The sequence below is a fragment of the Caloenas nicobarica genome, chromosome 1 (genome assembly GCF_036013445.1).
Source record: "Caloenas nicobarica isolate bCalNic1 chromosome 1, bCalNic1.hap1, whole genome shotgun sequence".
NCBI lineage: Eukaryota > Metazoa > Chordata > Aves > Columbiformes > Columbidae > Caloenas > Caloenas nicobarica.
This window is the reverse complement of record NC_088245.1, coordinates 191,304,239-191,321,575: the sequence shown is the minus strand read 5'-3', so window position 1 is coordinate 191,321,575 and position 17,337 is coordinate 191,304,239. Positions and strand designations below refer to the sequence as shown.

At 37.6% G+C, this 17,337-nt stretch overlaps 1 protein-coding gene across 4 annotated transcripts in view; it reads left to right on the top strand.

The window, feature by feature from the left end:
* PDS5B (PDS5 cohesin associated factor B) overlaps positions 1 to 17,337 on the top strand; it is a 138,546-nt gene that overhangs the window by 82,990 nt on the left and 38,219 nt on the right. For all 4 annotated transcript variants that reach the window (XR_010606464.1, XM_065638895.1, XM_065638905.1 and 1 more), the window contains exons 23-25: positions 1,608 to 1,744; positions 7,575 to 7,698; positions 13,482 to 13,686. Coding sequence is in view for 3 of the 4 variants with exons in the window: in XM_065638895.1 (XP_065494967.1) it covers positions 1,608 to 1,744; positions 7,575 to 7,698; positions 13,482 to 13,686 (466 nt within the window). In the remaining variant the exon portion in view is untranslated. The remainder of the gene's footprint in view (positions 1 to 1,607; positions 1,745 to 7,574; positions 7,699 to 13,481; positions 13,687 to 17,337) is intronic.

The following is a 17,337-nucleotide window of genomic DNA, read 5'->3' as shown; positions in this document are numbered from 1 at the left end:
TCTAAACCTCCCCTGGTACAACTTGAGGCCATTTCCTCTCATCCTATCACTTACTACTTGGGAGGAGAGACCAACACCCTCCATGCTACACCCTCCTTTCAGGTAGTTGTAGACAGCGATCAGGTCTCCCCTCAGCCTCCTTTTCTCCAGGCTAAACAGCCCTAGTTCCCTCAGCTGCTCCTCATCAGGCTTGTACTCCAGACCCCTCACCAGCCTCAGTGCCCTCTTCTGCAGTCTCTCCAGCACCTGAATGTCCTTATGATGAGGGATCCAAAACTGAACACAATATTCGAAGTGGGGCCTTGAATCATTATCATCATCATCATACTGTTTTTATTGCTCTTACAATCTTCTGGTGGATACTTACAGCTGTTTCAGTGGAAGACTTGGAAAGCTGAGGCAAGACCATTTCATTTCTGTTCCACAAACTCTATTTACATTTTGAGGTCTTGAGGGACAGATATTCTACCTCTTGCTGGTGTTACCGATAGAACTAGAATTCTGTAGGTGGATTAAATGGGCTACAGTGCTAAAAGATAAAGTCATATATAGAAGACAGTCCTAGAACTTAGATCTGAAGAGACCACTGTGACCAGTCTGTTACATGGAATAGATCAGCTATATGATTAATTACATTTGGTGATTTATGTATGTTTATATAAAAGTATGAAGTTACTGTGTAACTGGTTTTTGGTGGTGTCTTCCCGCCCCTCCAAGGATGTCTAAGTGATTCAGATGGGCATTGTAATTTTGCTGTAAGAAGATACTCCTCTTTCTGCTTTCTCTGTCACTCTGCTCTCCTGTAGAATGAAAATGAAAGGACAAAGGGACTCAAATATTAAAACAACCTTGATCTCAAAATTCATCCATTGTTTTCACTAAAGAAACATGTGAAATTACGCAGTTTCATGATAGCTGGTGGATTCTGTATACTTTTAGAAGCTTGCCTCAAAGCACTTGATATTTCCATTGGCAAAAGGCAAATAATCCTAAGTAACAGGCTTTGAGGTTTTTCTTTAAATATCCATGAAAGAAATATTCTTTTCCAGTTGCCTTAATACAAGTGGATACTCTTAACAGTCAAAATGTCTATGAACTGTTTTTTCCTTTACATGTCTTTAAATTTAAACTCAAATATTATATATATAAATAAAGAATATAGAGGGATTGTTTAAGCACAGGAATTATAGGAATATAGGAAAATGAAAATGTGTTCTGCTTTTTGATCCAGTAACATTTTCTTAATAAGTATAAATAGTTTTACCTATTCCACAGTGTTTAGTGGATATAAGCTCAGTTAAGATAATGTTTGCACAGGATAAAACATATGATTGCTTAGTAGAAGAAAGAGTTTGAGCTTTAACTAAATATTATATGATTTTTTACTGTAATAAATGTTTGAGCTTTAAATGAAAAGTTGCTGTCAAGTGAGAGTACATCTAGTTATCTTTCAGTACTTAAGTGATGTTTTGCAACCTTTGACAGGCTTGTGTTCATAACAGCAAAAGTTACTTGGGAAAATATAGCATGATTAAATTAAGATAAAGATTATTTTAAAAATGAGGCTCATGGTGTGATTTGACTTCTGCATATAAAATTTTTTTCAGATTCAGGCCATCAAGATGATGGTTCGATGGTTGCTAGGAATGAAGAACAACCACAGCAAGTCAGGAACTTCTACTCTGAGGTTGCTAACAACAATATTACACAGTGACGGAGATTTAACAGAACAGGGGAAAATTAGGTATGTAACAAATTATAACATTTTAATGTCTGTGATGATACAGTGGGGAGAATTTCAGTCAAAGTAGTACTTAAACTATTCTGTTAGACTGCTGAACACTTTGTACATCTTATTTCGTAAGAACCAATGGTAAGCTTGGCTGGATTCTTACGTAAGTTTGTTGAGTTTCAGGTTTTTTTACACTGAATATAGCTGTATTTAAATGTTTTTATCATCTTTATTTTATCTCTTCCTTCAAAGAGATTGCATTACTCATATTGCAAGAATAAACTGTGTAACTTCCTTTTTTCCCATTGAAAATTGGTTTTATTTTTTTTATACAGCTTGCTCTTCCTGATGTACCAATTGTTATGTATGCCAAAGGCTGATAGGCAGACTTTCTAATAAAAAATAATAGCATGTTGCAGTAAACCAATTGAGAATAGCTAGTACATAAGGCACTTCTGCTTGAAGGCAGACTTTAATCACTAGAGGCCTCTAAAAGTGAAAGGAAGAGGGAAATGTGTAAAGATGATTAAGTCTCAATAAATAATTTGCCTTTTAGATGATCATTAGACAAGTTATTTGTTTCTCTGGGTATCTTCTTAATCCTCTGTGGTAGGAGAAGTAACGAGTTGTCAGTCATTATTGCGTGCCAAACACTGAAAATATGTGTCTACAAAAGCAATTAAGGGCATGGGTGAATTGTGCCAGTATGAGTAACAAGGTTTTAATTTTGGGATAGAGTTTATTATTATACAGTGATTATGCAGATAGAACCTATGTTGTGTGTGCAAAATTGCAAACCTGAGAATCATCTAGTATGTTATCTTTGTAGCAACTGTGTAGTCTTTCTTAAAGTTCCTTGCAAATAATAGTTTCATAGTTTTAAATTCTGTAACATGAACATTTGTGGAAGTTACTATGGAGTTAAGTAGCAGTAATTTAGCTTTTCAGAATAACTGCTCAGAATATATTGTTGGCTTACCCAGTGGTTTCTGAATTCATCAGTTGTGTAGGTCCTATGTGTTTTCACGCTTGGAGTGTTGATTCCTTAATATGTATGTTTTAGAAATTTAACTTTCCCACTCCTTTTGTGCTCGAGAATATAAATAATAATAGAAACTGTATATAATGATGTGGTCAGTTCTCCATTATTAGAGTTAGTGGGGGACTGGGAGTACTTCATGGGATGGAGGAAGCTGTGATGACATGTGAGGTTGCTCTGTGTTAAAGGCAACCCTTCAACTCCAAAGCTTGGAGGTCTTCCTGGGGATGGATGATAAGCTGGCTGAGAGCCTGTGGGTTAGGATTAAAGACCAGACTGGTATGGGTGACATGGTAGTGGGTGTCTGCTGTAGGCCCCCTGACCAGGAGGAGGAGGAGGAGGTGAATGGGCCCTTCTATAAACAGCTCAAAACAACTTCATGTTTGCAGACCTTGGCCCTCATGTGGGACTTCAGATCAGGTTAGAGAATACCTAAACAAACTAGGCATGCATAAGTTCATGGTCGTTGATACAATGCACCCATGAGTGTTGATGAGCTGGCAGATGTCATTGTGAGGCCACTCTTGATCTTCCTTGAATGATTGTGGTGATAGGTAGAGATACCTGAAGACTGTAGGAAAGCAAATGTCTCTCCAGTCTTCAGAAAGGATAGGAAGAAGGACCCAGAGAACTAACTACAGGCCAGCTGGCTTCACTTCAGTCCCTGAGAAGATAATGGAACACCTGGGCTCCCCAGTACAAGAGAGATGTGGAGCTACTGGAGTGAGCCCACTGTAGGGCATGAAGATGTTTAAGGGATTGGAGCATCTGGCGGGTGAGGAAAGGCTGAGAGAACTGGGACTCTTCAGCCTAGGGAAGAAAAGGCTTAGTGGGGATCTCATCAGCGTGTATAAATAACTGAACCGAAGGTTTAAAGAAGATGGAGTCAGGCTCTTCTTAGTGGTGTGCAGTGACAGGACCAAAGGCAACAGGCACAAAATGAAGTACAGAAGTTCTGTCTGAACACAAGGAAACACTTTTTCACTGTGAGGGTGACTGGCACAGGTTGTCCGGAGAGGTGGTGGAGTTTCCATCCTTGGAGATATTAACAAGCCATCTGGACATTGTCATGTGTGGCCTGCTCTAGGTGACCCTGCTAGAGTGGAGGGGTTGGGCTAGATGACCACAAGAGGTCCCTTCTGACTGTAACTACTCTGTGATTCCACATATTGCGTTTTGGGAAAGCTCTAAGCTGCAAAGACAGCAGTTCTCCATGTCTCTGTTTGTGTGAGCTATACCACCCACGCTAACAAGTCCTCTCAAAACCTGAAGCAGAGGAGATGATGCTTCAGGCACATTGATTCTGCATGGAGCTTGCTGGTGTCTCACTGACACTTCCTGACCTTTATTCTTCACCCTTTGGGAACGCAATGAAGATATTTTCTTTCTGGTAGTGCTTACTGTGTTCCTACTGTGCAAATCTGTCACTGTTTCTTCCAAATAAAAATTGTCTGTTCAGTACAAAATGTAATCTGTTAAACTGTACTTGATCTGATGTCATTCTACAAAAATTTTTGTGTTCGTGGTTTGCATTTGTCTTTTAAACAATGTATAATTTGCTGAAGATAATTTAATTAACTGAAAGTGGCAAGGTTCAGGAGACATTTGACCTCGTGTAGGCTGTTAGTTATGTTTTAAACATCTTGATGCTATTGTCCTCCTCAGCTGTAAAAATGACTGTTCCCATGCCTTGTTAAATCTATACAACTGTACTTTTCAGTGACAGTCTAAGAGAGTGGTATTTTTTAAATTTCAAAGCATTGTTCAGCCTAGAGCGTCAGGTGAAGGCAAGGTCCCTATTGGAAAACAAATAAACAAATCCCTATTTTTCTTCATCCTTCTCACTTTGAAGTAGTAGGATTGATGACTTAGTTGAGTTACTTTTAAGATAACCGATTGCTTTGAGATTTTAGCCTATGTAGGTTAATCCACCAGTGTTCGATTTTTTTTAACGTTGAATTTTGTCAATAAATAATATCTCAGCCATTCTTTCCAAGTCTTTATTGCTCATTTTACAAAGTCATAAACAGTCCTAAAAATATAAAATTCAAGATCATACAAATTTTCTGTTTGTAGTTAGCTAAAACAGCTAAGTTGAATGCTGCGTGTCTTTCTATTAGGATTTTAATTTTAATCTGTACTAAGCATAAGAGTATTTCAGTATCAGAGGACACTAGCTCTTGCTGAAAGTATTGATATTACATATGAGCCTGAATTGAGATTTTTTTGAAATGCTAGCTATATTTTGCTTAAACTGAAACTTACCAAGAGATAAATGACTTAAAACTTTGGAGTTTAGAACTTCATAGTTCTGTGCTGTTGATAATTTGCTACACCATCTGATACGTGACATTTTCAGAGATTGTATTCAGAAGATGCTTTATTCGTGGAACATGGAAAATGCTTAGAAAATAGAACACTGGCATTTATCCTCTGGAGTAGAAGAAAAAAATGTTAACTGCTAGTTTGTAAAGTAAGAGATGACGATTATGCACCAGATTATGTTTTCAAGATGCATTTATTTGGATTATCTTCATGCAGCCCACCATCTTAATTAAGACTGTGTTGCACTCAGTAACATCTTTCCACATAGTTGCACTTTCGTTCTCATTTCAAACATCTGGTCTTCAGCAATAGGAATAGCACTCCAGAAGACAAATGTCCAGGTCCCTCTTGTGTCTCTTAGAGAATTTCTGATAGGACAAGGGCATCCTTGGTACTAACTTTCAAAATTATTAGAAGTAATCAAAAACTGTAATTATATCGTACAGAAGCTTTTATTTTGGCCCTAATAATTGTGTATTTTGGGATAACGCAGATCAGAAAACTTTTGGCTATAATGATTTGATTAAAAATAAGAGTTTCTTCTAAGATAATCCTTCTGGGGAATAAGACAGATCTGATTTTCATCTTCAGCTGTAAGAATGATATTCACAACTGACACTGTCCTCTCCTTCCTTCCCACAGTGCACACACATGCTTGTGGGTGTTTATGTGATACATATACTCTGTAAAGATTTGGCCAACTTTTATGTGAAATATCTTTGATTCAATTTTCAGAATTAAATGTTATCACTACCAAAGCCGAGGAAGACTGAAAGTTCTTAATTTTATCCTTTCCTTTGGCTCAATCACTCTGTACTTGTAAGTCATTATTGCTCAATTGTCACTGAAGTACAAAAATTCAATCTTTCTTGGGTTCACTTATCACAGTAGGTGTAATTTAAAATGAAATTTAGAATATAAGAACTAGATGTTGCCATGTTAATCTTCACGCCTTGTTTGAAAGTTAGTACAGCTTTTGTCCTGTCACTTGGTGTTTTTTTGGAAATGTTGTGGTTTCCATAAAATACTCTTTAGTAGGTATTTCTAGCATGCACTCTATGTTTAATAATGCTTTTCATCTCATTCTGTAAATGCTTCATACAGTTTTCAGGGTAATGGATTTAAGACTACAGTGTTTGCCCTTCTTAAGGATAACAGGCAAATGATTAAGAAGTTGAACAATATTTGTCCTGCTTAAATGAATAGTTATTTCTAAATAAGAATACACCTTGATTCCTGCTTCAAGTTATCAAAGGAAAAAGCCGTACTCACTACTCTGAATAGAATTAATTAGTGTTGTGAGAGATGTGTAAAACTTCTTAATACTTTTGTGTTTGATCTGAAGAAAGGCAAAAATAATATAGTTAACTGAAATAAATGTTCTAAGAACAGTGAATCACAGAATCACGGCCTGGTTGGAGTTGGAAGGGACCTCTGGAGATCATTTAGTCCAACCCAGCTCCTAACTCAGGTTCACCTAGAGCAGGTTGCACAGGATCATGTGCAGACAGGTCTTGAATATCTTCAGAGCAGGAGATTCCACAACTTCTCTGGGCAGCCTCTTCCAGTGCTCTGGCACCCTCAAAGTAAAGAAGTTTCTCCTCATGTTCAGATGGAACCTCCTATGTTTCAGTCTGTGCCCATTGCCCCATATCCTATCATTGGGCACCACTGAAAGGAGTCTGGTCTCATCCTCTTGACACCCACCCTTGAGATATTTATAAACATGGATGAGATCCCTTCTCAGCCTTCTCTTCTCCACGCTGAACAGACCCAGCTCTCAGTCTCTCCTCATAAGAAAGACGCTCTAGGCCCCTAATCATCTTTGTAGCCCGCTGCTGGACTCCCTCCAGTAATTTCTTGCCTTTTTTGAACTGGGGAGTCCAGAACTGGACACAGTACTCAAGATGCAGCCTCACCAGGGCAAAGTAGAGGGGGAGGACAACCTCCCTCGACCTGCTGCCCATACTGTTCCTCACGTGCCTCAGGTACCATTTACCTTCTTGGCCACAAGGGCACATTGCTGGTTCATGGTTAACTTGTTGTCCACCAGGACTCCCAGGTCCTCTGCAGACCTGCTTTCCAGCAGGTCAACCCCCAGCCTGTACTGGTGCATGGTATTATTTATCCCCAGGTGTAGGATGCTACACTTGCCTTTGTTGAACTTCATTAGATTCCTCTCCACCCAGCTCTCCAGCCTGTCCAGATCTTGCTGAATGGCCTCACAGCCTTCTGGTGTGTCACCCACTGCTCCCAGTTGCATATAATCAGCAAATTTGGTGATATGGAAACTACTTTTGATTTGAAATTTTTCTGCTGTTGATTTGGGGGAGTTGGGGCAGTGAAGTCCATGTAAACTTTTCCTTCTTTTTAAAGTGCCCGGTTTTCAGCAATGCAAACTCACTGGGATTTATTTAAGTCAAATAATTATGTAATATTTACTAATTAACCTTTGTATTCCCTGTGCTTGTTTTTCAGTAAACCTGATATGTCTCGATTGAGGCTGGCTGCAGGGAATGCTATTGTGAAGTTGGCACAAGAACCTTGTTACCATGAAATCATCACCTTAGAACAGTACCAGCTGTGTGCACTAGCCATAAATGTAAGGAAATTAGGTGGGACTTACGGGTTACCAGCAAATGTATGAATATATATGTTGTTTGTTCTGTATGTTGTGTATATTTCTGCTAATCTGCTTTTATGCGAAACATTCAGCCTTGGAATGAATTTATTTTCCCACTACACAATCTTGAAAACTGATTTGGGTTGAGAATTAGATCTATAGTACTGGGCTTCCCAGGGGGGGAATGCTAACTTAAAGTAGTGAAATAGTAGAATATTGATAAACCAAAGAATTCAGTGTTGATTTAAAATAATATCCCAGCTGCATTATGACATTATTAAAAGATGAAATTAGATGATATAAAGTATGCTGGACTATGCTGACAACAGTGACCATGACTTCTTGATACTTGGATGGAATATATTTGGAATGCAGAGGTCTGCAAAGAAATTTGGAATCCTTTAAATGTTAGAAGAGATAGGGAGAGATTTCTTAGCAGATGGTGGAATTTTCATCCTTAGTTTCTGTCTGTGAGCCCACAGTAGCAGAAAGGAAATAATTTTCAAATTGTAAGTAGACTATATATAGAGATCATCTGTGTTTCTGTCTTGCAGACTTTGCAAATTCTACAGAAATTGATTCCCATCCCAAGAGTAGGACGACTAATGTTGGTGTTACTTGTGTAACTGTTTGTATTCTCCTGACTTTATGAAAGTCAAGAAATCCTCTGTAAGGAATCCCTTCCAGAAGATATCTTCAGTAATAATGATATTCCATTCTAGACCTTAATTCCTCTTACTGACTAAAGCTTTAAAAGCTGCAACCCATTTTAAATGTCAGAAGGTCTGAAATTGGCATTAAATATTAGAAAATACAAAGTATAGCTCCTGGTTTGATACTTAATTTGAAAATAAACAATATTGTTTTAAGTTCTTAAGTTGTTTGGAGTTGTTTGCAGTTAGGCTAGAAAAATCATTCATATACCAGAGTAAGACAACCTGTTTTAGTCTTCTGTATTCTTTTAACAATGTTTACGAGGATTTTAAGCTTCTGTATTTCTATGGAAAGGAGCCTTTTCTCAGTTCCCAGATGCTATGAAGAACAAGACAAGCAAAACAAAACTTAAAATTACTTAAGTGGGTGAAATCTAACAAAAATGCAACAGAAATTCAGTGGTAATAACCAAAGATCTATACACCCGAAGTGAGGACTGATACTTTTCAGTTTTCCTATTCCAAAATGTGATGGAAATGTTAGTCTCATGTCAAAATGAGTTTTAAAAATTTTTACAATTCAGAACAAAATTCATAGAGAGGAAGATAGCCACTTGCTGTAATGACAAATAAGATCTGTCTCTGTTCCAGAAAGGATACTTGATCCAGATTATGTCATGCCAGACGAGCCTTGCCAATATATTTTTTGTATTTTCCGTTTTCTTCTGATACCAGTGATCAAAATCCGTTAATTTCTTCGGTCATTTCGGTTCTGTGGCGTTATTTTTTTCATTGCTAAATGTTCACCTTGCAGTTCTATATTCAGAACTTGCATTCAATGTTTTAATGGTCTTTTCAGTATGTTGGATGCAAGCTCGTTGCCCTCTATTTCATCACTATTACTTTATTTTTGCTTCTTCTTTTGCAGCTGTATCAGTCTTAACTGTCTGTGGATATTGATAACAGATGTGTTGTCACTTTTTTTTTTGCTGTCTTTGGGTCTTAATGCTTACATCTCACTTTTTGAAAGGGAATTTTGAGGGATGAGAAATAAATTAGAATAGGGTCATTAACATTTATAAACAAGTTAGTATCACATCTTACTATAGAATAGTTTGGGTCAGAAGGGATCTCTAAAGATCATCTCATGTCAAACAGCCCCATTGTGGGCAGGGACATCTTTCACTAGACCAGGTTATTCAAAGCCTCATCTGACCTGGCCTTGAACACCTCCAGTGATGGGGCATCGACAGCTTCTCTGGGCAACCTGTTCCAGTGCCCTCACACCCTTATTGTAAAAAATGTCTTTGTTATGTCTATTCTAAACCTGAGCTCTTTCAGTTTAAAAACATAATCCCTGGTCCTCTCAATACAGTCTTTCTCTCTTTCTTACAAGCTCCCTTTGTATACTGAAAGGCTGCAATAAGGTGTGCCTGGAGTCTTCTCCCCCAGGCTGAACAACCCCAACTCTTAGCCTTTACTCATAGGAGAGGTGTTCAGCCCTTTGACCATTTTCATGGCCCTCCTCTGGACCTCTAGAGACAAGAGAGGTTCGTGTCTGTCTTGTAATGGAGACCCCAGAGCTGGATTCTGTACTCCAGCTGGAGGTCTCATGAGAGCAGATTAGAGGGGGAGAGAATTACCTCGCTCAGCCTGCTGGCCACGCTTCTTTATATGGAGCCCAAGATCTGGTTCACTTTCTGGGCTGCAAGTGCACTTTGCTGGCTCATGTCCAGTTTTTAGTCCCCATTATTCCCAAGTCCTTCTCTGCAGGGCTGCTCTCAATCCCTTCATCCCCCAGCCTGTATTGATACCAGGGGTTGCCTTGACCCACGTGCAGGACCTTGCACTTGGCCTTGTTGAACCTCATGATTTTCACGTGGACCCACTCTTCCAGCCTGTCAGGGTCCCTCTGGATGGCATCACTTGCCTCTGGTCTATCAACTGTACCACTCAGTGTCATCCAGAAACTTGCTGAGCATGCCCTGAGTCCCGCTACCTGTGTCTTTAGTAAAGATATTGAACAGTACTGGTCCCAGTGTAGACCCCTGAGGGACACCACTTGTTACCGATCTCCTTTTGGACACTGAGCTGTTGACTGTAATTCCTTGAACGTGGCTATCCAGCCAATTCCTTATCCACTGAATAGTCTGTCTATGAAAGATGTCTCTCTCCAATTTAGAGACAAGAATATTCTGTGGGACTGTGTCAAAGGCCTTACAGAACTCCAGGCAAATGCCATCAGTTGCTCATCCCTTATCCACCAACACAGTCACTCAGTTGTAAAAGGCCACTAATTAGTCAGGCACATTTTGTCCTTTGCGAAGCCATGTTTGCTGTCAGTAATCACCTCCCTGTCATCCATATGCCTTGACATAGCTTCCAGAAGAACCCATTCCACTATAGTATGTCACTTTTTCTCCTCATTTATTGATTTTCTTTTTTTTTTTTTTTTTCCTTTTGTGAGCTTCTTACTTGTTTACTTAGAACTTAGTTTGTAAGCTCTGTCAGGACAGGTTTTTGAATACTTATGAATAACTTTTCTAAATCCTGAGATTTTCTGCAGTTTCCATTCTTTCTGCCAGGCTTTTGAGTTCAGAACCTCAGATGCAGAGTAACTGTAATAGTTTCAGTGACTTTTGCACTTCTAAGTGGTACTGTATTAATCTCCTATGGAAACCATCTGTATATTTGTTTTTGAGATATTTGCCTATGTATATATGCATGCATGTATGTTTATGCTTAGAACATTTAGTATTAGAATCCATTTCTTGATGGTAGACACTTGTTATTCTAAAAGTTTATTCCTTTTTAACACTTGCCAAGTCTAGCCACAAATCAGGACATTCAACTGACATCAAGGCCAACACCAGTATTATGTAATTTAATTTACAGCAAATTTTCTTTAAGTAGACAGATCAGGAAACAGATTAAACAAAAGGAAAAGTTTTTAATTTTTAAGGTCTGTAATGGTTGCACAGGTTCTGCTGTGGTTCTGTGCTGGCTATTTTTTTTTTTTTCTGAGACTGCTCTTTTGTAATGTGGAATGACTAGGGTGCAAAATACATAATTAAGTGTTGTTGCTAATTGCCGTATTAAGGTCACGCTGGCAAACAGAGACTTTATGATGATTAAATGCATTTAGTTTTAGTAATTTTAAAATAAGTTATGTATGTGTTCGGCCAAACCTGTAAGCTCACCAGCAGTTAAGTTCTTTGATCTGCAGAAAAAATTTCGAAGTCAGCAGAAATTTCATATTGAAATAGAATAGAAAACAGTTGAGCGTAGTGTTAAGTACTTCAGTGCTTAACAGGCTTTAAGACCAGATTTAAGATCTAATAAGCTTTGTTGAAAATGCGATTTTAATTGTATTTAGAATAATCTTCTAGGTTGTTTATTTGTTTAAAAACAATCCCAAAGCTTTTTCAGTGTCCTTTCTTAACTATGAGGGTGTTTCAGTTGTTTAAGCAAGTCTTTGTCCATTTTCAAGAATCAAATTGTGTCTAAAGGGATACATGCTGCTTTGCAAATATCGTTTTCAAAATACTTTTAAATGGCGAATGTCTGATGAATTGGCATTAAATTCAGAGAAGTAGATCTGTAAAACTGGGCTAATGTATGGGGTTTAGCTGTATGTTATAAAAAAACGTAGAACTTGGTTTAGTCCTCTCTCCTCTCAGTGAATTAGTGTAACTGAACTGAATTTATGATTACTCTCAATATTAAAAGATAAATAAAAATCATTCCAATTTGTGCTACACAACATCAATAACAATGAATTATACCTTCATTTGAGTCAAAGAGGACATACTTCCTCTTCAAAACACCAACTAGGCACAGGACTCTTCAAAGCTTTGAAAAGGTTTTAGACTCGGGTGGTGTTACTGAGCAGGAAAAGAGGCCTCTGTCTTAGAGAGGCAACAGATCTTGAGTAGGCCTCACAGTTTGGATTTGAGTCCCCGATTATTTAACTCTGGCTCCAGCAGGCATTTCAGGGTTTCAGTCCATAGAGGAAGGCTTTATTAATTTCTTGTGGGTTTAATTTTTGGGTGGGGGAAGAGGGAGGCTTGTTTTATCTAATACATGATCTCTTTTGATGCCATTTGCGAACTGACCATAGTCAGTGTTACCAGTTGTCTCAGCACTGCATGTTGGCTGGAAACCCCGTCTTGTTTCCTAACTGTCACTTGACTAAAATAGCTGTTTATTCCTGTTACTGTTTTTTTCTTCATATTTAGAGATAACAGATCTTTCCTCTGGACCTTTTTTTATGCCAGCCTGCTTTGGTGGCCTTGTTTACCATATGCTTTTCCGTACTTTTTCTTGTACCTGTTTTCCACACCTGCTTCTGTTAACCTTCCTTGGCCTGTGTTACTAAATCGTTTGTGGCATATTGAATGGTGTCTTAAAATATGTAGGTTGTTATTTTAATACAGAGAATTTTAAAGTTCATATATGTTCTGGAAAGATGTTCCTTAATAAATTGTAGAAGTACGTGTACCACCTTCATATTATTTTAGTTTGTGTTTTTAGCAGCTATTAGACATGGGTTATTCTCTTCTGTGGTCAGTCACAGCTCATAAGTTTCCACAGTATAATGGAAATGCTTGGTACTTTGTTAAGTGTTTGACCATATCTGGTCATTCTGTTGAATTTTTTTCAGTTTCTAATATTAATGGTTTTATGAAAATTTGTGAAATCACAGTAGTAAAATCAGCACAGTGGTTACTGGTGGCTAAGCACTGTTTCAGTGCAGATCATTGACTTTGATGCCACAAAACAAGTGGTGCTGTTGTAAACAATTTCATTAACTCCGTATCTCAACACTATGCTGAATTACGCCTTGAGTCCTGAGTGTGATATCTTCTGTACAGTTTCTGAACCTCAACTCTTTTTCCAGTCTTAAGGGGAACCTTCATCTGATTAATTCAATTAATTGCTCTGAATGGATATTAAAAAACATTCTTAAAACGCCTATTTTTCTGTGGCTGCAAAGTCTGAAATGGATTTTGGCATATTTAGCCTGGCTTCCATGTTTTATTTCAGAATCTGTGTTTCTTTTAGAAAAAGTTTACTGTTACTTTTTTTGTTTTTTGCCTTTTTTAATAGGATGAATGTTACCAAGTGAGACAAATATTTGCTCAGAAACTTCACAAAGGCCTTTCTAGACTACGGCTGCCACTAGAATATATGGCTATTTGTGCACTGTGTGCAAAAGATCCAGTGAAAGAGAGAAGAGCTCATGCTAGGCAGTGCCTTGTGAAGAACATAAATGTCAGAAGGGAATATCTGAAGCAACATGCAGCAGTTAGTGGTAAGAGAAGTCCCTTTTTGGTAAAAGTGCTATGGTTCAAATGTAAATGTGAGCAGGCTGTGAAAATATTAATGGTTTTCTGTTTTTATACATGGAATGACTGTAAATTTCACTTAGAGGTATCTAATAAAAACTGAAAATAGAGTCCAGATTTTCTTTTGATTTTAATAGGCACTTCTGAGATCTTTTCAGTTATGTTAAAAGCTGTTTATGCCTAAGTATATTGGAAGTGAAGTAGTTTTTCAAGGCAGTTACGTGTACTGTTTGAACTTAATGGTTAATTGTGTTGTAAGTGAAGTGCCAGTGATTAATTTTACTTCAGTAATTAATAATATGCAACCTTAATGACATAAATGCTGTACTAAATTGACTTTGTGCTGCTATATTGAGTAGTTTCTTGTCTTATGCTGGCATATTTGTAGGCACTTCAGAATGAGTTTATGCAATTCTTTCTTCCCAGTGACAGCAGTCTGATTGTGGGAATGCTTTGTAAGTTATGGACTCATGTTAGCTATTTTTCATTTATAAAATCAGTTGTTTTCCCTTTTGACTTACTCAAAGCTACACACATACAGTATGGCAACAGTGGTATATGGTCATATGAAAAAGTAGAACTTTATGAAGAGCTATGGGCGTTTTGACTAAGAGGTTTTGAAAGTTTTATTTCTTTGATAGATTACTGGTGGTTTGGCCTTTGTGCAATTAAGGGGATTTTTTCATCTCATCTTAGGATAGACCAGACCTGTTTTGTGAATCTGATCTCACAGATGCTGCCAGATAACTGATTTCCTTCTGCATTTATGAATCATAGACTTTATATTAGCCACGTCAACCTGTGTGTGTGTTAGTCCCCTTACACTTTGATCAGAGAATAAGTCTGCAGATAAATCCTTTTGCATATTGTTAATTAGGCTTAAAAGAAAAAAAGAGCAGTGCTTTTCTTCCTCCTCAATAACATGTAAAAAAGAAAAATTCATTTAGCAAATGCCTTTAAGTCATCCTAAGACTATTCCTTTTGAAAGCTGAAAACTTTTTAGTTATGTAGGAGAAAAATATAACAATTCTCATATGATTAAAAGTAACTGCTGATTTCATAACTGTATGAAGATAGATGCTGCAAAGTTCCTGCAGAAATGAAGAGGAACGTAGGTGTGCATGATACTTTTTATCCAGTAGGACCTCAAAGGGTGCCCGATGTGGGGGAGCAGTGGGAGAGAGGGAGTGTTTTTTGGTGTGGGTTGGTTGGTTGGTTGTTTTTCTTGCTGAAAGACTTACCTTGAGTGATGCCATTGATTTGATACGTGCTATAATCTGTGAGGAGTCTGGATTAAATATAGATTACAGGATTTTTTGAGGATTACATTTTTAACTTTGTGACATTCAGATTTACCAGTCTGAGCTTTTAACAAATAAAATATCTTGAACTGTTTACATCCTATAAAATCATTATTGCAGTAGTACAGCTGAAGCTCTATCCTGGTAAGATCGTATGATTTACATGTGTTATGTGTCTCCCTCTGTCATTCTCCCTACTGGCCATGCAGTAACTCAGGGTAACAGCGATAGTACCTCCTTCGAAAAGCTTCCACAAAAAACTGGAGCTGAGAATCTGCATCCTTGATTAATGCAGCTATTTTTCTGAATCTATAAAGGTGTGATTTTTTTTGGTTTTTTTTTTTTCCCTTGGTGTTTTTTTGTGTGTGTGTGTGTCTTGAAAACTTAGTACAAGTGAGGAGGATATCTTTCAGATATTTTGGGAGATTTCAGCATTTGTTGAAAAGATGCTAAATTTTTTACACCTTGCCTAAGGAAAGCTTGTTAAGGATGGGTACCAGACAGTAAAATGCTCTTTTCCTCTACACTGACCTTTTACAGGCTGGCAGGAATTACTCTCAGGCCTCTTAAATTCCCTAAATGCTATTCAGAGTGGAAGCCACTCAAGAAAAAACTTATTTTTATTGCGTATCTGTTATGAGTTTCATCTGGGTAAAGACTTGTGTCTTGCATAGGAATCTCTGTTTTCTGAGGCTGGTATTTTACTTGCAAGTCATTAAGTGGAAAAATTACAAGAGTAAAGATTAATTTTTTTAACCAGTTTCTTCTCTAAATGCTTATAAAGGCCCCTCCTGAGGCTTCTTGGCACATTCTAGTTTGAAGTGCTGGTAGTTCATGTCTGTAAAGCCCCCCGACATTTTAGGTTGTGTCTTCATTAGAGATGAGGAAAGAATGTATAAATACTAATTTTTGTCATGACAGGGGTTGAATATAGTATGTGTCAATATTTGTCCTTTTCCTATTTGGTCTGGTTCTGGTTCACTTTGTTTTCCAGACCCACTTGGAATTATTACTATAGTTATGTTAGAAATTGTACAAGGCAGGAAGTTAATGAAACACTAAGTTCATGAGCTCATGATGAGCATTCTATTGAAGTTGCTAATTAATACAAATAATAGCGGGTTGGTGTGCCTGGGACATGTCTAAGGCAAGCCAATTTTGCTAGTGTTCTGAAATCATAATTACTTTCTTTTTCTTCCCTGCCACATCTTTATTTTTTTATTTAGTTATGCAAACAGCTGCTGGCTAAAATGCAGGACAGTGCTTGAAGAAGCAAAGAATATTTTTAAATAGTTAATAGTGGAATGTCAATTGAAACACATTAAAAACTGCTTTGCAAAATACACTGGATTTAAATTACATAAATATAACTGGAAATAGAAATGGGGTGATTTTGTTGTTTCTTTCGAACTTTATGATGGCTTACAGTCTACGTAGTAGAGACATTTCTCTTTATAATTAACTGCATCAGCTGCAATGGCTGTCTAGAAGTGTATCCCTGGAACTTGACAGCACTACCTTCTATGAGCCTGTATTAATTTTGAGCACTTCCCTTGCTTTTATGAATGAATCCAAATATTTTATGTAGGCTGTGCGTTATCCCTATTTATGCAGCCCCTTAAGAATGGGATAGGTTGGGTCAGACTTGACTTATGCATGGTGGTTGTGTAGATGAGGTTCTTAGGGACATGGTTTAGTGACAGTGTTAGGTTAATGATTGGACTCAATGATCTTGAGGGTCTCTTCTAACCAAAATTATTCAATTCTATTATTTAGTTAGTCTTGTGAAACCTACAGTAATGAGCTATTTGATTTGATGTGCACAGTATTTGTCAAGCACATCTCATATTAATACATATATTAGGGACAAAAATGTCAATGTTCTAATGTATTTTAAAATAGTTTTCAAATATGATTATATATAATGATTTACAGATGTTTAGACTTCTTATTCATAACCTAATACGGTATAGTTAAAAGCTTACGGAAAGAAGATTTTCCAGACTTGGTCATGGCTTTCATGACCACTCGCTAGCTCAGAAATATGATTTTTTTTTCTTTTCTTTTTTTTTTTTTTTCTTCCCCAAAAGCTGATCCAGGAATTTCCCTCCTTCCTTCATATGTACATTCAGGTGATCATCCACAGGCATGTTAACATTATGATTTTGCATTTGCCACGAGCACTCAAGATCAGATGCTTGTACTGTAGCAATATACATGGAATACTTGCCTGCCTTCCTTGCCTGTGACTCTGCCTGTTGCACGGGGACAGGTTTAATACCTTATGTGTGCTGTGCATCCTCCAGTTCCTCAGTC